General features: G+C 42.1%; 1 protein-coding gene across 2 annotated transcripts in view; it reads left to right on the plus strand.

Annotated features, from left to right (window-relative positions):
- Nucleotides 1-3,826: 3,826 nt before the first annotated feature.
- ATP6V1H (ATPase H+ transporting V1 subunit H) overlaps nucleotides 3,827-20,862 on the plus strand; it is a 156,660-nt gene continuing 139,624 nt past the window's right edge. For both annotated transcript variants that reach the window (XM_066379060.1, XM_066379061.1), the window contains exons 1-6: nucleotides 3,827-4,040; nucleotides 5,131-5,278; nucleotides 13,546-13,648; nucleotides 15,116-15,205; nucleotides 17,139-17,252; nucleotides 20,714-20,818. In XM_066379060.1, coding sequence (XP_066235157.1) covers nucleotides 5,166-5,278; nucleotides 13,546-13,648; nucleotides 15,116-15,205; nucleotides 17,139-17,252; nucleotides 20,714-20,818 — 525 coding nt within the window. In that variant the 5' untranslated portion in view covers nucleotides 3,827-4,040; nucleotides 5,131-5,165. The remainder of the gene's footprint in view (nucleotides 4,041-5,130; nucleotides 5,279-13,545; nucleotides 13,649-15,115; nucleotides 15,206-17,138; nucleotides 17,253-20,713; nucleotides 20,819-20,862) is intronic.

Raw genomic sequence — 20,862 nt, forward strand, 5'->3', positions numbered from 1 at the left:
GAAAGAGAGAGAGAGAAAGAGAGAAAGGAGGGAGGAGTAGGAAGCATCAACTCCCATTTGTTCCTTGACCAGGCAAGCCTAGGGTTTCGAACCACTGACCTCAGCATTCCAGGTTGCTGCTTTATCCACTGCACCACCACAGGTCAGGCCTGAGCATTTCTTATTGCTAGCACTTTTTTATACTTGTAATGATTCTCTTTTTTGGAAACGTTTTTCCAAAAACGCTATGAAAATTCTTTCATGTTTTAAAGTTTAATTTGTTAATGACTTTATTATAGTAAATCTGCTAATGTTGTACACTTTCAGTGCTTGGGAGCTTCTAGTAAACATTTTTTCATATTTGAGGGGTGTGTGTGTGTGTGTGTGTGTGTATACTCTGAAGTAGAATGTAGTAGACTTCTTTTTCCCTCTTGCTCACCACTCATGTCCTTTTTCTTTTCTTTTCTCTTCTTTTCTTGTGTGACAGAGACGGAGAGACATTGAGCGGAACAGATAAGGACAGACAGACAGGAAAGGAGAGAGATAAGCATCAATTCTTCATTGCCGCACCTTAGTTTCACATTGATTGCTTTCTCATGTGCCTTGACTGGGGCGCTACAGCAGACTGAGTGACCCCTTGCTGAAGTCAGCAACCTTGGGCTCAAGCTGGTGAGCCTTGCTCAAACCAGATGAGCCTGCGCTCTAGCTGGCAACCTCGGGGTCTCGAACCTGGGTCCTCTGTGTCCCAGTCCAACGCTCTATCCACTGCACCACCGCCTGGTCAGGTCATGTCCCCTTTTTCTAATACCAGCACTCTAGTTTTCTTGGGGAAATACACAGGGGTGCAGCCTTGATCCAATAGGATTATTGTACTTATAAGAGGAGACAGGATAGAGCTCTTCTGGGAGCTCTTTCCTTCCACCATGTGACCAAGGGAGAGGGTGGCCATCAGCAAGCCAGGAAGAAAGCCCTCACCTTGAACAGAAATGGTCAGCCCTTTGATCTCGGATTTCCCGCCTCTAGATCTATGAAAATAAATTTCTGTTGTTTACCACCCAGTCTGGTATTTTGTATGGTAGCCTGAGCTGATAAATACTGATTTCTAATTTTGTTTTGTTATTATAAAAAATATTGCACTAAAAATCCTTGTATATTTATCTTTGCAGCAGAGATTCCTGGATGTCTGATTACTTGGTTATGGAGTGTGCACATTTAACGTTTGGGTAGATACTTCTGACATTTTGTTGCTAGTACCTACCTTTGTGTTTGGCTACTCCATAAGGATGTTGTTCTGTAATGGTAAAGCCATTTTCTACCATAGCCTGGAATCTGCTTATTTGGGATGACAGGTTTATCAGGCAGGGACAGTCACCTGTTCACTTTCTTCACAGGAGCAGTACTGACATTTTCAGCTGAAAAATACTTTGTGTGTGGTGCTTTGGTGGTGTCACTATCTAATATTCCTAATTCCTAATCCCTCAGAACCAAATGCTAACAGCACTCTATCTCTAGTCATTGCAATAACACCCAAATCCCACAGTTCAAAGGCTCCTGAGAACATACCTTCTCCACTCCTAGGACCTTTGAAACAAGTATCAAGTTTAAAATATTATAGTTAAAGGAAACAGTTTTGTGACCCATACATTTGTTACCAATTCATTATTTTTTATTTTATTTTAAGTGCGAGAAGGGGAGATACAGAGACACACTTCTGCACACCAGAGACTGGGATCTACCTGGCAAACTCTGTCTGGGGCTGATGCTCTGCCCATCTAGGGCCAATACTTGTAAGCAAGCTATTTTTAGTGCCTGAGGCAGGGGCTCCAGGGAGCCATCCTCAGTGACTGGGGCCAATGCGCACAAACCAATTGAGCCATGGCTGCAGGAGGAGGAGGAGGAGGAGGAGGGGAGAGGAAAAGAGACAGGGAGAGATAGAAGGGAGAGGGGGGAGAAGTAGCTGGTTGCCTCTCTTGTGTGCCCTGACCAGGAATCAAACCTGGAACTTCCACAAACTGGGTCTATGCTCTACCACTGAGCCAACTGGCCAGGGCCTCAATAAATTATTTTACTAAGCTATTATCAAGGTAGTATCTGCAATCATTTTTTTAAAATTCCAATTCCACTTTGATTCTAATTCCAACTATTTTGGTAAACAAGCCCTTCATTAATTTAGCCTAGAGTTTCACATATAATTGGACTCAACTGACACCATCAATGGCCACGTAGCTTAGATGTTTAGAACGTTGTACCTGACATGCAAAGTTTCTGAGTTTGATCCCCAGTCTGGGCACATACAAGTATCAACCAATGAATTCATAAATAAGTGGAACAGTAAACCGATTTCTTTCTCTCTCAAATCAATATTAAAAAAAATTCAAATGCAGAACAATATCAAGAATGTCCACAAATCCATTACTCAGATATCATAAAGTCAACATTTTCCAATACAGTATTTGGTACCGTTCTTTCAAAATTTTGCTTTTGAAGTATAATACAGGCATCAGGTAGGGCCCCTTTGTATCTTTACTCAACCACTTATGTTAAATTAGTGTTTATATTTCCTTCTATATTTGTGATAGGCAGGATAAAGTTCCCCCAAATATATCTATTTCCTAACCTCTGGAACCTGTGAAAATGTTAATCTGTGTGGCATAAGGTGGCAGATATAATTAACGTGAAAAACCTTGAGTGGAGAGTGCTAAAATGATTTTATCTTATGGGTTCAATCCAATCATAATGGCCTATAAAATCAGAGAACGCTTCCCACCAGTGATCAGAGAAAGATAGATGTTGCTGACTTTGAAGATGGAGAAAGTGGGACACAAGCCAAGGAATGCAGACAGCCTCTAAAAACTGGAGAAGGCAAGGACATGGATTCTTCTCCAGAGCCTCCAAGAGGAACTAAGCCCTGCCACACAGCCCAGCGGGACCCACGTCAGATAATTTGCATTGATTTTAGTTGGGATATTTATAGTCGTTTGTTATAGCAGCAATAGAAATGTAATATAGTATTATATACTGTTATTATAGGTATTACTTCCCAATGTGAACCGGTTCTGATTGTTTTAAACCTTGGCCTAAATTGAATATTTGTAGTAGAAATGTATTGGCTATATTTATGAATCCCTTTCAGTGCTTATCAACATAAATATGCTGTTATATATATCTGAACACTATTTTCAGTGTAGTATTATTCATTATCTTAAAGAGGATAGATGAGGCCTGGAATGGGGAAAACCTTGGACTCAGGATTGTTAGGTGAAAAACTGCATGTCCTGTTCAATTCAAATTTTAGATAAACAGGAATTATTATTCTTAAGTTTATCATTGCAAATATTGCATGGAACATACACTGTTTGCAAAACCTGCAACCCGAGGGCTAGATAACTCTAATGACCCACGTCTCAGCAGCAGTTTCATAATTAAAATGGGGATAAGTATGACTGTTTCATTGGGCTATAAAATCCAAAAGAAAGTCAATCTGTATACTTAAAAGCACTGAATTAAAAATTTCAGAAGTATGGGCTGGCTCGCCGCCTCCAGCGGTTATTTCGGCACCTGAGCCTCCCGTTGGGCTTCGCTTTGGGGCCCCCACGTGCGCGCCCCCCTTTACCCTGCGTGGGGACCGGACAGTCCGGGATGGGGCTCTGGGGCTCTCCGAGGGGAGGGGAGGGGCGGGGCCCGGGCTCTGGGGCTCTCCGAGGGGAGGTGAGGGGCGGGGCCCGGACTCCTCGCGGCCCGATCCGAGCGGTTTGCTTCTAAGCGCTCCGCGGCTCGGCTGGCTGTTTTGGACCCTTCCGGCTTCCGCCTTCCGGGTGGTCACATGCCTCTGGTCATGTGACCGGTACTCCTGTCATCCGACTGCGGCCACTCCGGCTTCCTTCTGCCTGTGCGGTGCTCAACGTCTTCGTGGTGGTGAAACCTCTTCACTTTCCGGCGTTCGAGTCTCCGGCCGCCGCTTAGGCCGGCGGACCGGGTAGGAGAGGTTCTGACTCGGCGCTCGAGCCCGGCGGTGGCCCCAACGCCGCGGTCCGCTGCCGCATCCTCCCTACCGCCCTTGGGTGCGTTATGGGGTTCCCAGGGTTCGCGCAGTAAGGAGGCGCTCAGACTGTTTCGCCTGGGGCACCGCCCCAGTGAGGCGACCCCTGCGTTTGTCCAGCTTCCCCGGTGCGTGCTGGTTTCCCGCGGCCCAGGCCCCTCCGGCTCCCCAGCGCCCACTTCCGGCTCCCGGGGTTCTGTCCTTTGATGCCTGCCCTAGGTTTCTGGGGGGCGCGCAGGGGCGAGGAGGAGGACGGGGCCGGCCGCGCTCTCCCCGGGATTGGCCCACGACCCTGCCTTGCTGGAGGTTGGAGTTCGGGAGACGTAGGTGGCCGCCCTGAGAATCGGCAGCTTCCCCAGGAGGGGCGCTGGGGCCGGGGCCAGCGGGTCCGCCGTTGCCGCGGGGGCTGGAAGGAGCCAGTTTCTGCCTGAGCCCGGCCAGCCCGCCGCGCTCTTGTTTAGGCAGCAGCCCTCAGATGTAGAGATTAAGCTCCAAACGAACTAAGGTCATTGGGATCCCGGAATAGAATATTAGCTTCTTTGTGACTAACATGAGCTTATATTTTATGTGAAGGAACCTTCATGTTTTGTGTTGTGATAAAATCCCAATTTTGGTTATTTTAATTCGAACGAGTACTTTTAGAAAAGACTTTTACAGGCTTTTCTTATATCACTTCAAAATGATGCATAGTAAATGCAAACAAAACAACTGATTCTACCTGTACTGTACAGATTCTTATTTTATCTGTCAGAAGGGGAAAGTTGAGCCCAATTATGTACAGTTAAAATACGTTCCTATTTTATATGCCTGTTCTTTTTCAGTATGAGTTCTGATGTCAGTTTCTTGAATGGTTACTTTAAAAATCTTATGCAGTATTGTTGCCAATTATTAAGTAAAACCATTTCTGGAAAAGTAAAGGCCTGTAGAGAACACTTTTATGGTACAGTGCATAATTGGGCAAGATTTGAAATATAATGATATTAATATTTAGGATATTTAATATTTGTGTTGAATGCCTGGAGAGATGAAGGTGATAATGGTGTTGTTATTAGTTTTAGTAGTTGTAAAATAATAACCTGGTATTCTCATTTTACCTTACATCAAAATTGAAGTTCTCTTGGAAAACATTCAAGATCATAAAATATAGATGACCAAAATGGATATCCGGGGTGCTGTGGATGCTGCTGTTCCAACCAACATTATTGCTGCCAAGGCTGCAGAAGTTCGTGCGAACAAAGTGAACTGGCAATCCTATCTACAGTAAGTACCGATTTTCTGTGAATCATGGGTAACCATGTGCTCTTGAATCAGACTTTCTCATGGTCATGCTTCTATGAGAGAAAGAAAGAAAATACTTCCTTCTTAGAATAATTAGCTGTCCTGGGGAGATAGGGTAATGTGATGGAAACAGCTTGCTGGTGAGGAAGGTTGCTCATCTATATCTGTATACTTGTTTAACTCCCCTTTGAAATTAGGATTGTGAGCTCTGTGTCCTAATTTTAGTGGAGAGTATGTAGACTAGAGCACAAAGAGTTTCATGTTTACAAAGCCTGATTCTGTTTATAACCTAAATAGAATAATATTGTTATTGATCATAAAGCACTGGCTAACTGGCAGAAGTTGCTTAGAGTTGGAATTTGGAACATTTTTAGTTACATAGAGATTTTTAATTGCTTTCTTTTCTGTTCCTCCTGTTCCAAGGCCCCCATACTATAGTATATAAGTCATATTCTTCCCTTTTCCTATTTATATTCTTTGTTCAGTTATCCATCTCATGAATTTCTTTTGTAAAACTCATCTACTCTGTATGTCTGTGCATAAATGTTCACCATATCTTAACTGTGTACCTGCTGTTGAGCTATTGGTTGTGGGGACACTAGTGGGTTTGAAATGTGCCTCTCCTAAAAGAGCTTACGGATTGTTAGAGGCTGGCCCATACACATGAATTATCAGTGACTCTTACCATCGCATTATATTCTGATAAAAGAAAACCCGAGTAAGAGTTCCCCAGTATCAAAAGGCTAATAATACTTTATTTCTCACACATTAATATGTTATTGTGAAAATACAGTGTTTTAAAAATATATTTATATTTGATCGAACCTTTTGTTTATAGTCCACCTAGTCAGTACATGAATAGCTGTGGCTACATTACATTCAAACTGGAATCTAGTAAAACTATATCCTGAGGATATGCGAATCATAAAATATTATCTTTCTCTCTTTTTTTTTAAATTTATTTTTTATTTCTAGGTGAGAGGAAGGAGATAGTAAGACAGACTCCCGTAAACTCCAGGACTGGGATCCACCCCGCAACCCCCTGTGGGGTGGATGCTTGAGTACTGGGCTGTTTTTAGCACTGGAGGCTGATGTGCTTCAACAGAGCTATCCTCAGTGCTTAGGGCCATGTCGAACCTATCGAGCCACTGGCTGTAGGAAGGAAAGAGGGAGAGAATAGATAGAGGGAGGTGGGGAGAAGCAGATGGTTGCTTCTCTTCTGTGCTCTGTCCAGAATCATCTGCACACTGAGCTGACACTCTATCCACTGAGCCACTGTCCAGAGCCTTATCCTTTCTCTTGAACTTTAAGTTTAATAAGGAAACAAACTTTTAACTAAAAAGTTAAATAGTAAATGTGGTAAGCATTAAAATGGAAATATTATTTTATTTTTAAAATTTTACTTATTTAGTGGTAGAGTGTCGGCCTGGCGTGCAGGAGTCATGAGTTTGATTCCTGGCCAGGGCACACAGGAGAGGCGCCCATCTGCTTCTCCACCCCTCCCCCTCTCCTTCCTCTCTGTCTCTCTCTTCTCTTCCTGCAGCCAAGGCTCCATTAGAGCAAAGTTGGCCCCGGGTGCTGAGGATGGCTTCATGGCCTCTCCCTCAGGCGCTAGAATGGCTCTAGATGCAACAGAGCAACAGCCCAGATGGGTGGAGCATTGCCCCCTGGTGGGCATGCCGGGTGGATCCCGGTTGGGCGTATGCGGGAGTCTGTCTGACCGCCTCCCCGTTTCCAGCTTCAGAAAAATAAAATTTTACTTATTTTTTGTTTTAGTGAAAGGGGGGAAAGAGAGAGAGAGAGAGTGAGAGAGAGAGAGAGAGAGAGAGAGAGAGAGGGCAGGAGCAGGAAGCATCAACTCCCACATGTACCTTGAGTAGTAGGCAAGCCCAGGGTTTTAAACCGGCGACCTCAGCATTGCAGGTTGATGCTTTATCCACTGCACCACCACGGGTCAGGCCAAAATGGAGATATATTTAAAGTTTCCTAAGACAACAAAAGAAAGGAGCAAATAATTACCTGGGAGCATTGGCAACGTCTTTACAGAGCACAAAGATATTTGGAGGAGTTGTCTAAGCAGAGGAGCTATCTAAGCGGGGGAGCTGGGGCCTGCTCTGAAGGGAATGCCAGGCGGGGCACTGAGACTTGGAAGAACTTGCAGTGCTGGGGGGCTTTAGGTGTGGCTTACTGCAGGCTGCTGCATTCCAGTTTGTGGCAACTTCATTCATCAGTTTCATAGACCAAAAACCGAGGAGTTATTACTACTCTTCTCTTTCCCTCACAATCCACATTCCATACATTAACAAATACATTTAGTCATAAATCCAAAACATGTCTGAGATCTGACCCTTTTCTCTAGTTCTACTACACCCTAGTGCAGGCTGTCATCACATCTATGGTCCCTTGTTAGATTAGCCTCTCACCTGGTGGCAGTTCTTTACATAGCTGTGAGGTGAGAATCATTTCAAAAAATATTAGTCAGATCATGCCATACTGCTCACAACCCTCTAGCTACTCTGCTGTTCTTGCTCTTTCTTACATAGCAAGTTTATTGCTGCTCCAAGGTCTTTGCTTGCACTTCTGTCTCTGGAAATTCCTACCACAGATCACTTAGCTCATTAAGTCACTCCATTCAGGTGACCATGCCGGTGACTTCAGGAAGGCTGTCTCTGAAATCCAACTAAAATATGTCAGTTTCTAGCTCTTTATCTGGCCTCAGTTTTTTTCATGGTATTTACAATCTTGGCATTATGATGGTGTGTGTGTGTGTGAATTTTTAAAAAGATATTTTTGTTTCTGTATATTTTCTGTTTTCCCCACTGGAATGTAAACTCAAAGAGGGGTGTCTAATTCATTACTGTGTTGCCTGTTCTTAAAGTATCTGGCACATACTAGGAGGCCAGTTAATTTTGGCTGATTAAATCATGAATGAGTAGAGTACTTGTTGGAAAGTGGTGGAGATGAGTGCTTGGAAAAGGAAGTAACGTATTTGGTAAGTAACATTCTGTCTCAGATAGTTTTCATAGCAATACTGTGACATGTTTTTCTGTTCTTATTTTAAAGGTGAGATAGCTGTTCAGATAGGTTAAGTAACATGTACATGCTCATAAAGGCTTTACTTAGGTAATTAACAAGAATTTTTATTAAATGCCTCTGCCTAAGGCCTGGGTAGAACTGCCATTCAAATTCAGTCTGACTGATATGAAAGGAGTAATGTGGTCAGATGTGTGCTTGAGACAGCTGTCTGGTAGTTGATAAGAGATGTGGAGGAGGATTGGATTTGAAGCAGGGAAACGTGTTGGTGGACTGTTGCCTTAGGGCTGAGCTACTGCAGAGGTGGGGAAGTTGAGAGGAAAGTGACATCAGGCAGAACTGTTAGAACTGGCGCATGTTTGGATGTGGGTCATTAGAGAAGAGACCAGAGCCCCTAACTTGCTAGATTATGAGACTGTCAAAGGAAGACTTAGAAAAGATTTGAAACAAGAAAACAAAAGGTTTCTTACAAATAATGCAAGGAACTCTGACTTCAGAAGGAATGTCTTGCCAAATAAAAACAATTACTCAAATGGAAAAGAAAGCTGCAAAATTATAAGATTACCAAGTGTAACATTCATCATACATTTTTTATTTTTTTCTGAAGTAAGAAGTGGGGAGGCAGAGAGACAGACTCCCGCATTTGCCCAACCAGGATACACCCTGCAAGCCCTCGGGATGATGCTCTGCCCATCTGGGGCCATGCTCTCAACCAAGCTCTTGTTAGCACCTGATGTGGAGACCATGGAGCCATCCTCAGCACCCAGGTCCGACATGCTTCAATCGAGCCATGACTGCAGGAAGAGGAGGAGGAGGAGAGAGAGAGAGAAAGAGAGAGAGAGAGGGAAGCAAGAGGGGGAAGGGTGGAGAAGCAGATTGCCACTTCTCCTGTGTGCCCTGGCCGGGAATCAAACCTGGGACATCCACACGCCAGGTCAACACTCTACCACTGAGCCAATTGGCCAGGGCCCATGATATACGTTCTCAGTGGTAGAAAAGCTGCATCTTTTTCACATACTTATCCTTTTTACAATGGTTATGACATGCTTTTACACATCAGTACAGCACAATTTAGGGGTAAAATCATTTTAGCTAGGAAGTTCAGGTTTATGCTCAAACTTCATTTATTTTAGGGCCAGAACCAGGCAGGATGACCTTGTTATCTTGGTCTATCTCAGGGTGCAGAGTGCATTTTGTCTTTACTGGTATAAGACATGCTTAGCCACAGTGGCAACAGGTTTTTTGTTTGTTTTTTTTTTGCTTCTATTGTCCCATTAACCAGGCTGGAGATAGTGTGGGTGTGGGATACATGTTAGTGATCTCAGCTCTGTCCCTATAGAGTCTGGAGGGCCTCTGTGACAGGAGTGGTTCAGTGTATACATGTGAGCATGGGCTGCAGGAGGTTGACCTGGAGGTCAGACTGTGAGTTATCAGCGCAGAGAGTAGAGGGAAACTCTTGGAGAGAATCCATGGAATGAGAAATGAAGAGAGCTTCCCGCAGAGACTGAACACAGGGAGAATATGAGGAGTAGGTGAAGAGGACTGAAGAGGAGTAGCCTGAGGAGGATGAGAAGAATCCAGAAGTTAATGAGTGTGTCAGGTGTGGCCTTATTGTCACTTGCCTGTGAAGATCTAGAAAGACACGGAAGGACTGAAAATTCTCTTTTCAGTTGGTGTGGAAGCGGTCATTGGTAAAATCTATGAACTAGAATAGTTATTAAAAAAACATGTTAAATAAAATGACATATAAAACAGTGCTTAAAATTGGAACTGATAAAAGAAAGACAGAATAGTGGATAGATTATAAAGTCTAGAGGCAAATTAAAAGTATATATATATATATAACAGGGCTCCCAAACTATGACCTGCGGGCCGCATGCGCTGCACTTCCGGAAGGGGCACCTCTTTCATTGGTGGTCAGTGATTGGTGGTCAGGATGCATCTGCATCCTGTGCTCCTGGAGTATTGTATGTGGCGGCGCGGCAAAGCGTAGCGTTGCTCAGGTACAGTACTACCTCCGGTGACGCGGGACGCACACGGCACGGCTCTGGAAGTGCGTCATATCACTTGTTACGGCTAGCAGTGACAAATATGGAACTGGACATTGACCATCTCATTAGCCAAAAGCAGGCCCATAGTTCCCATTGAAATACTAGTCAGTTGGTTGATTTAAATTTACTTGTTCTTTATTTTAAATACTGTATTTGTTCCCATTTTGTTTTTTTACTTTAAAATAAGATATGTGCAGTGTGCATAGGGATTTGTTCATAGTTTTTTTTATAGTCCGGCCCTCCAGCAGTCTGAGGGACAGTGAACTGGCCCCCTGTGTAAAAAGTTTGGGGACCCCTGGTATATAAAATAATTTATTATGTAGTAATAATACAGGGGTCTTTGGGTTAGACACAGCTCCATTCCTACGACAGTGACGTAACACATCTTAGCCTTAGTCACTTACCTATTCCAACACAGTTGGAAAATCATAATCTAGAACATAAAAACACAATTAAGCCACAGAAAAAGGAGAAGGACATAAATATACTGTACTGTATGTTGTAGTAACAGAAAAAAATAACAAAAATGAGTGATACCTACTCCCTCACTCATATCCTGCATTTGTGTATCTTCCCACCACGTGCAGCCAAACTAGTTTGCCCACATAGTCTGTAAGTATGATGCTTATGGCGTAAGCTGAAACACTCACGTCTCAATTTTTTTAACTTTTTATGGGATTGAGCGTTGTAAACTTGAAACGTCTCACGTCGAGACTGTTGTAGCCCGAGGACCCCCATATATACAAAACCCAGCAAGAGTAGAGTAAAACTCTGAGACTTTGAACACAAAAAAGTCGAGATCTTTGGACAGGGGTGTGGTTGTGAGTAGGGGTGGCAGGAAGTGTGAAAATCATTTTTAGAAGGGGACAGCTCTGATTACCTTACGTTCTCAAATTCCCCTGTGCATTGAGGGAAACCTGACCTCTTTAGGATTTGCCTGAACTCTCACGGGGCTCTTTGCTTCAATGTCCTGTGTCCTCCACTTCAGCCATGGTCCCTTCTGGGAGCATTTTCCTCATAGGTCACCGGCACACTAATCATCCTCTCAAGGCCTGCTGCCACTAGGAACCTAACGCAAAACAGCTCTGAAAAAGGATCACATTTCTATAATTACTCATATTGGGGAACCTTCAAATTCAGTGTATCCATGGTTGGGTTTGGAACACTAGTCTCACAACATATTCTGGGGGTAGCTTTTTAAACTATTGAGTTAAAAAAATATATTGATGTCGTTTGAATGACAAAACATTACAGAAAGTTTTAAAATTTTAAACATGCATTTTTTTGTCTTTTTCTCCTCCTCCTCCTCCTCCTCCTCCTCCTCCTCCTCCTCCTCCTCCTTCTTCTTCCTTCTTCTTCTTCCTCCTTCCTCCTCCTCCTCCTCCTCCTCCTCCTCCTCCTCCTCCTCCTCCTCCTCCTCCTCCTTCTTCTTCTTCTTCTTCTTCTTCTTCGACAGAGATGCATCAGCTTGTTCCACTTAGTTGTGCTGCGGTGCTGCGGATTCCTTCTTGTATATGCCCAGACCTGACTGGGGCTCAGACCAGCAACGTTGGGGGTCAAGCCAGCATTGTCAGGACTGAGTTGGGGATCCTAGGCTCAGGCTGGTGACCATGGTGCTCCAGATGACGCTCTGTTCACTGCTCCACCGTCTAGGGCTAAACATGTTTTATTCCTTGTTTATACACACCAAGTGCTTTTTTCTTGTATTTTCTCGTAACCACTCAGTGGAGTAGAGCAGGTAGTGTTGTAATTGCCTTTTCACTGATGTGAAAAAGAGTGGTTAGAGAGGTGGTGGCCTGCCAAAGTTTCACAACTGGATTTGGAACTGATCCTCAGATTGACTCAAAATCTATACTTTCTCACTCTACTGATAGTCTGAAAGAATTGACATGCATCCTCAGTGTCCAGTCTCACTGAGACTAGCAAGGCTGTTCTGCTGTCATGTCTTTTCACAAAGAAGGGTCAGACAGTGGGTTTGGTGTAACATATTTGAGTCTTTGATGTGTGGAACAGTTGGGAGGTCAAGCTGGGTTGGAAAAGAAAGTGCCAGGTTCAGTTGTGATAATGCTGAATTTGTGAAAATTGTAGAGATAGAATTGGAGATGGTTTGGGAGAGAGAAGATAGGACTCTCTTGATTTGAATCTTGAAGGAGTTTGGGAAAGAAAAGTGAGATTCTAAATATTGAGCCCTGTGGAGGAGCCTTGAAGAGTAAAGAGCCATTGAAGAAGGGACCACTTGAAGTAGGAGGAAACAGGATAGTGTGGAGTGATTGCTGGGAGGGCAGGAGATCAGGATGAAGAACTTATTATTTTCTGAGAGGAGGAAGATCACATTTTCCTGAGTGTGGAGAAAAAGAATATGCTGGAGAAAATTATTGTAGAAGTTCATATAAAGTGTCTTTAGTGTAGATAAATTAGAAGTCCAAGTAAATTGTTTGGCTTTGTAGGGGAGTAAAGGCAAGGCTTTGAATAGTGCTAAGAGGTGACCTGTTATTGAGTGCTTACTGTGGGTGGGGCACTGTGCTAAGCACCTCATGTGAATTGTGTAATTTCATCCTCATTTCAGCTCCTTAGAAGGAATATGGTTATTGTTGCCATTTTGCAGATAAATTAACTCAGATCCAGAGAGGTCACATGATCAAGAAGTGATGGAGCTAGGCTTTAAATACAGGTCTGTTTGATGGCAGGGCCCACATGTCCTCATGATTTATTACTAAGGAGAGAAGAGAAAGACTGAAATTCTTATATCACTTCCTTATGGTGGGTATTCAACTCTTTTCCCCCTCCTTTTTCCAAATGAGAGGAGGGGAGATAGACGCTCCTGCATGCACCTCAATCAGTGTCCACCCAGACACCCTTGTCTGGGGCCGATGCTCTGCCTATCTGGGGCTATGCTTGCAACCAAGCTATTTTTAGCACCTGTGGAATGCCCGGGGCCAGTGAGCTTGAACCCATAAAGCCGTGGCTGCAGGAGGAAAAGAGAAAGAAGGGGGAGGGGGAGGGGGAGGGGTGGAGAAAGCAGATGGTTGCTTTTCCTGTGTGCCGTGACCAGGAATCAAACCCAGGACATCTACATGCAGGGCTGACACACTACTACTGAGCCAGCCGGCCAGGGCTGGCTATTCAACTCTTACTGAACAAAAACAACTTACTCTTACTTTCTAGGGGACAGATGATTTCTGCTGAAGATTGTGAATTTATTCAAAGGTTTGAAATGAAAAGAAGTCCTGAGGAGAAGCAAGAGATGCTTCAAACTGAAGGCAGTCAGGTGATTGATGTAAACATTATATCATGAACACTTCCCTATGTCATTAAAAATTCTAGAAATGGTTTTTAATGACTATGTATTATTCCATTGTAGGTATGTGTCATAATTTAAGTACAAATTTTATTTAAAAAGTTTATGACTGATTTCTAGTTTTCTGTTAATTTTGGAAAAAATATAGTATTGAATATGTTTATTCTTTTATCCTTTCCTGCATTTCTTAGAATAGATTCCTAGAAAGGAAAATACTAGTTCAAAATATATTTTTTTTGTTTTGTTTTGTTTTGTTTTTTTTTTTTTGTATTTTTCTGAAGCTGGAAATGGGGAGAGACAGTCAGACAGACTCCCGCATGCGCCCGACCGGGATCCACCCAGCACGCCCACCAGGGGCGACGCTCTGCCCACCAGGGGGCGATGCTCTGCCCCTCGGGGGGGGGGGGTCGCTCTGTGGCGACCAGAGCCACTCTAGCGCCTGGGGCAGAGGCCAAGGAGCCATCCCCAGCGCCCAGGCCATCTTTGCTCCAATGGAGCCTTGGCTGCAGGAGGGGAAGAGAGAGACAGAGAGGAAGGAGGGGGGGTGGAGAAGCAAATGGGCGCTTCTCCTATGTGCCCTGGCCGGGAATCGAACCCGGGTCCCCCACACGCCAGGCCGACACTCTACCGCTGAGCCAACTGGCCAGGGCTATATTTCACTTTTAAAGTTGCAAAATTTTTTTTGTAGAAAAATTTTTACTTTGTATTTTCACTAGAATAATAAGCAGTTCCACTCTCCATCAGATTTTCTGATGATGGAAGGAGCTCATATACAGCTCAGTCTGATTCTCACAATAGTTTGTCATTAAAATTCCTGGGAAACTTGGGAAGAAATGTATTTTTGGTGCTAGTTTCTGTTGAATTCCAGAGAGTGTGTTACCTAGTTAGTAACTTGAAGAGTGGAGATAGTTCAAAGCCTTCTGATTCCAATTCCCTGTACCCTTATTGTTCTGCTTCCTAATAAACACCAAAATAAATAAAAAGAATCACAAGTAATAATAATATTTGATTGTCTTCATAACTGAATCTTTATGTTATCATGGATAATTAAGAGTCGATAGTGGCTAGGCTTATCTATTTAAAAAGGATAAACATTTTGAAATTTATCACTAGAAATGACCAAAAATCTGATGCAAGTCATTGTATGGTCTTCCCATACTTCATTCCAATATTTGTAAAAGGTATACTTTTTTATAATTGAAATCTGTTACTGAATAGCATTTGTATCCTAATTTAGGCAAGCAAAATACATGGGTGGGCAAAAGTTGTTTTCCAGTTGTGAAAGACAGTTTATTCTTGTATTATTACTTATTAACTATTATTTGCCATATGGATAGTTTAAACATACTTTTGCCCACCCCTATGTTATACAGATATTTCATTAATATATTGTGTTTGTAGTTGAAAATAATGATTAACATTGATTTTATTTTCTAGTGTGCTAAAACATTTATAAATCTGATGACTCATATCTCCAAAGAACAAACAGTTCAGTACATACTAACTATGGTTGATGATATGTTGCAGGTAAGTATATTCTTTACTTAATACATTTGGTGACTTCATTTTTTTGTGTACTGTACAGTGACAACATTTTTGTAAGGTTTCACTTATAGCACTGGTTATATAATTATAACATGTTTTTCTTCATTATATGAGTTGTGATTTGCTAATAGTGATCAAGATGAGAATGCCCATATACAAACTATTTTTGTTCTTTTTTCAGTATAGGAAATAATCTATAGGTTTTGTTTTTTTTTTGTATGTGTGTATTTTTCTTAAGTTGAAAACGGGGAGGCAGTCAGATAGACTCCCGCATGCACCCGACCGGGATCCACCCGGTACGCCCACCAGGGGGTGATGCTCTGCCCATCTGGGGTGTCGCTCTGCCGCAATCAGAGCCATTCTAGCGCCTGAGGCAAAGGCCACAGAGCCATCCTCAGTGCCCGGGCAAACTTTGCTCCAATGGAGCCTCGGCTGCGGGAGGGGAAGAGAGAGACAGAGAGGAAGGAGAGGGGGAGGGGTGGAGAAGCAGATGGGTGCTTCTGGCCAGGAATCAAACCCGGGACTCCCGCACACCAGGTTAACGCTCTACCACTGAGCCAACCGGCCAGGGCCTATGGATATTTTTTACCCTGGCAACACCTCAGAGTGCTTTGTGAACACCAGCAGTGTTTGGTGAATCACTTAAGGCTTTCTGGATGCTCTGTGTAGGTACAGATGATATGGCTCCTTCTCTTTCAGTCATTTAGCAGATTTCTGTGCCCTTATGTTCTAGATAGGCAAGCTCTTGTGCTAATTGAGACTTTTCTCTTGTATAAAATTAAGCATTAATGCCTAATGCCCCTGGACACAGACAGAGGGGTCTCCTTTACTCACAATTTGATATATTACACCAGAGTATCATCTAGGTTTTTTTTTTAGGAGAGACAGGAAGGGAGATTGACAGGAAGGGAGAGAGATGAGAAGCATCAACTCGTAGTTGCATCACTTGATGGAGGCATCAAGCCAAGCCAATGACCCCTTGCTCAAGCCAGCAACCCTGTGCTCAAGCTGGTGAGCCTGTGCTCAAGCCAGTGACCTCGGGGTTTGAACCTGGGAACTCAGCATCCCAGGTCGAAGCTGTGTTCACTGCGCCACCACTGGTCAGGCATGATCTAGGTTTAGATTGTTGGTGTATAGAGTAGTTCTTTTTAAATCAGGCTGTTTGGCTGTTACTCTAAACTATGATGTTAATTACTTCAGGAGATGGTAGTCAGTTTCTCAAATGGGGAAACATCACAGACCAAAATTAAAACCAGTGTATTTAAAAAGAAGTAAATGGTAATCCAAAAGTTAAAATCATTGTTTATGTGGTTATAGTTCTTCTACCAAATATTGCTTCTTAGAAACCACATTCAGTTAATGAACCAGAATGTGGCTTCAGTCAATAATGTGCAGAGAAAAATGAGGTGAGAGGTAGAGTTTGCATGATTTGAACCAAGAAAATTGTTCCTCGATTCCTAAATCAACCTGCTAGTGTCATATTCTATTTTTGGCTTTCTTTTATCTGTTCTGATTTTTCTCTCATAATATGCTAAGAGTAGCTTTGAACATTTGAGATTTCTCTAATTCTCTATTTTCCTTGCCTGCTTATACATAGCTTGAGATTCTTCCTGCTGATCTTTCCATTTAGAGCCAATTTGTGATCTTTCTGCCCTCTTTTTGTTTGTCTGTTATCTTGGTTCACTTGAATTAAACTAATCATAACAATTAAAGGTGATTTTATTTTTAAAATGTCCTTGCTCCCATCACCACCTCTCTGCCTCATAATAATAACAGGGAGGCATATCTCATACACACTGGAAAAAAACACACACAAATTGATGGGATATAATATGAAAGGTTGAGAAGTAGTACACAGCTGTTACATTCTTTAGGGAAATACATTCTAATTATAGTGTTGTCATTTCTTTTTTAGGAAAATCACCAGCGTGTTAGCATTTTCTTTGACTATGCTAAACGGAGCAAGAACACTGCCTGGTCTTATTTTCTGCCAATGTTGAACCGCCAAGATCTCTTTACTGTTCATATGGTAAATTTTGAATTGATCACATTTCTGATATAGAGAAAAAACACACCTGGGCTACTTTTGACTTGGTCAACTCCTAGTTCCCAGAGGAGAAACTACTGTGATGTTAACTTCAAAGTAATGTTTTCTTAATGGTGTTTAATAATGTGAGGATATGGGGTAGATGAAAGAGAGAATTGTTCTGATACAGGTAGTTATGTAGAGTATAATGATGAATCATTAGCATAGAAACCTGTAATTCAATTGTGCAAATATCTCTGGATATCTATGAAAGGTTTAACTGAATTTTACTTTAGAAATTAAATTTTGCTTTGAAGAAACTCCTGTGTTTAATTTTATTTTAATTAAGCAATTACTTAATTCCTTTTTAATCTCTTAAATACACTCCTCTTTTAAATTTAGCCCAAAAGGCTATCTTTGGAAGCCTTAACACTGAAGAATCTTTTTTTTTTTAAGTGAGAGGATGGGAGGTAGAGAGGCAGACTCCTATACGTGCCTTGACTGGGATCCACCCGGAAACCCCTGTCTGGTGCCGATGTTTGAATCAACTGAGCCATCCTCAGCTCCTGAGGCTGACACTGGGACCATCTGAGCTATCCTCAGCGCCAGGGGCTGACACTCGAACCAGTCGAGCTATTGGCTGCAAGAAGGGAAGAGAGAAGGGGGACAGGGTGGGGAAGATAAGCGGATGGTCGCTTCTCTTGTGTGCCCTCACCAGGGATTGAATCTGGAATGTTCATATACCTGACCAACATTCTATCCACTGAGCCAACTAGCCATGGCTTGAAGAATCTTTATTTTTTTTTTTTTGTATTTTTTCCAAAGTGAGAAGCGAGGGGGCAGAGAGACAGATCCCACGTGCACCTGACTGGGATCCACCCGGCATACCCACCAGGAGGCAATGCTTGGCCCCTCTGGGGTGTTGTTCCGCTGTAATCAGAGCCATTCTAGCGCCTGAGGCAGAGGCCATAGAGCCATCCTCAGCACCCGGGCCAACTTTGCTCCAATGGAGCCTTGGCTGTGGGAAGGGAAGAGAGAGACAGAGAGGAAGGAGAGGGGGAGGGGTGGAGAAGCAGTAGGGTGCTTCTCCTGTGTGCCCTGACTAGAAATCGAACCTGGGACTTCTACGTGCCGGGCCGATGCTCTACCACTGAGCCAACCGGCCAGGGCCTTAAAGAATCTTTTAAGGAATATGTGGAGACATGTGAGAGGAGAGTTGAGAGAATAAATCTTTGACCAAATCTTTTCTGTTGCCCATATGGAATGACCTATGGGTGGGGGAGGGCTCTTGAGATTACTCATTTCATTTGGTACCTTTAAGTTTTTCAAATCAAATACCACTCTCAGTGAAACAGTTTTAAGCATGTGTATTCTCTCTCACTCTCACTCCTTATATATCCATATTCATTTATGTACTAGTGTATTCATATGTTGGATATGTTATAAAACATTTATAAAATGAAATAAACTATATTAAAGAATACTTAAAAAAAGCCAATAATGTATTTTCTTCTTTCAAATTGTAGAGACTTGTTTTCACTGTCTAGATACCTGGTTTAAATATTTTCCTAATTTGGATGGGTTTATAATAAAATTGATAAACATAAAGACACAAATATAAATTTAGGGTAAAGTTCTTCATTAATTGTGTAGCTAAATTCATGTTTTAATTTACTTATGATTTCAATTACTTTTGGCTAATCTTTTAAATTTTGAGGGTCAGATTGTCATTGGTTTACCATGTGCCATTGAAGGAGATGTATGCTAGGTGTAGAAATCTCAGTTACTTTCTTTTCCATTTTAATTGTGCTTACATTGCTGATAGTATTTTCAACCCCTGGTTTCCTTATAGAGACCTTTCAAGTTACCTATTTTGTTAAAGTTAGGTCAGTTTAAAGTAGATAATGTATCTGTAAATCCACTTAGCTAGGCACATGAAAACATCGGTATGTCCACTTAGTGAATTCAGTGAGATGCTGCTCTTAGTCCTCCATACTGTAGAATTCTAGATATTTCATGACACTTGAATGCTTATCATGCTGACCTTGAAAGTCTGCCTCTATGACCTGGCCCTCCTGTATCCAAGTATAAGAACAAATATCAGTTCACTAGCACAGGATTTATTTAGGGGCTAGCTAACCTTAACCTTCTATTCTCTACTAGGATTAATTATTGCTGAATAATTGGAGTTTTGAAACACTAAATTTGCTTTCAGAAAGTAGTGAAAGAATATAAAGTTGGGTTTGTGTGTAGGGAGTATTTTATACTACCTATTTTGTGTGGATTTGTTGTATAATTATTGTCCAGGTATAATTGACAAAATTATAAGATGGTTAAAGTGTACAACATGATGATTTGATATATTTATAATACCTATTTAATAAAAAGATTTATAATTAGTTTTATAGCTTAAAGAAAATTGATAAATCTTTGAACGAGGAGAAAGGGTATATTTTTATATATCAAGAGAAATGGCTGTTTAATACTAGGATATCCTTTATACCAGGATAAAGATTTTTAAATGTGAGAACTCACATGGGGCTTAGAATGAACAAGGTACCGGTTGGCAATTTGTAATAAAGATTGCTCAGGACTCTGGCAGGTGCTTTGGTGAAAGTCTGCTGCTGAGAAAGCTTTTTGTGTTCTTTTGATTTTTTCTGGTTTTATATTGAATTCCAATCAACTTTTGAGACTCAAAGTAATAGAGAGAATATCATGAAATTTAAAAAAAAGTTTTTTTCCCATTGATTTGGGAATGGGGAGGGAGAGAGAAAGAGAGAGAAGCATCAACTTGTTTCACTTAGTTTGTTCTATTGAGTTGTATACTCATGTATTGCTTCTCCTAAGTGCCCTGACCAGAGGTTGAACCCATGACCTCTGCTGCACCAGGTCGATGCTTTATCCACTTAGTCACCTGGCCAGGGCCAGGAAATTCTTAATTTTTTTTTTTAAAGTAAGAAGAGAGGAGATAGACTCCCCACACCCCTTGTTTGGGCTGATGCTCGAATCAGCCGAGCTATCCTCTGCATCTGAGGCGATAGCTTGGACCAACTGAGCTATCCTCAGTGCCTGGGGCTGACACTTGAGCCATTGGCTGAGAGAGGGGAAGAGAAAGAGAGGAGGACAGGGAGGGGAAGAGAAGCAGGTGGTCGCTTCTCTTGTGTGCCCTGATTGGGAATTGAACCCGGAAAGTGTGGCTACCAGGCTGATGCTCTATCCATGGAGGGAACTGGCCCGGGCCAGGAAATTCTTAATTTAACAGTTAATTTTGGTTCACTTTAATGGAAATATTTGAAAATACATTTTGATTGTATTTAAAAATGTATTTTTAAAAATGAAATGTAAACTATTTTTAGAGGAGTTGAGTGTTAAATACAGCAAAATGAGTAAAAGTCTTGGTTTCTAAGGTCTGTGATGTGATTTTAGAATCAATATAGTATTCAGATATATTTCTTACTTTTTAGGCAGCAAGAATTATTGCCAAGTTAGCAGCTTGGGGAAAAGAATTGATGGAAGGCAGTGACTTAAATTACTATTTCAACTGGATAAAAACTCAACTGAGTTCACAGGTAAAAGACATTTCTTTTTGTGTCTTTGAAAGGAATATAATATC

The sequence above is a fragment of the Saccopteryx leptura genome, chromosome 3 (assembly GCF_036850995.1).
Source record: "Saccopteryx leptura isolate mSacLep1 chromosome 3, mSacLep1_pri_phased_curated, whole genome shotgun sequence".
Taxonomy (NCBI): domain Eukaryota; kingdom Metazoa; phylum Chordata; class Mammalia; order Chiroptera; family Emballonuridae; genus Saccopteryx; species Saccopteryx leptura.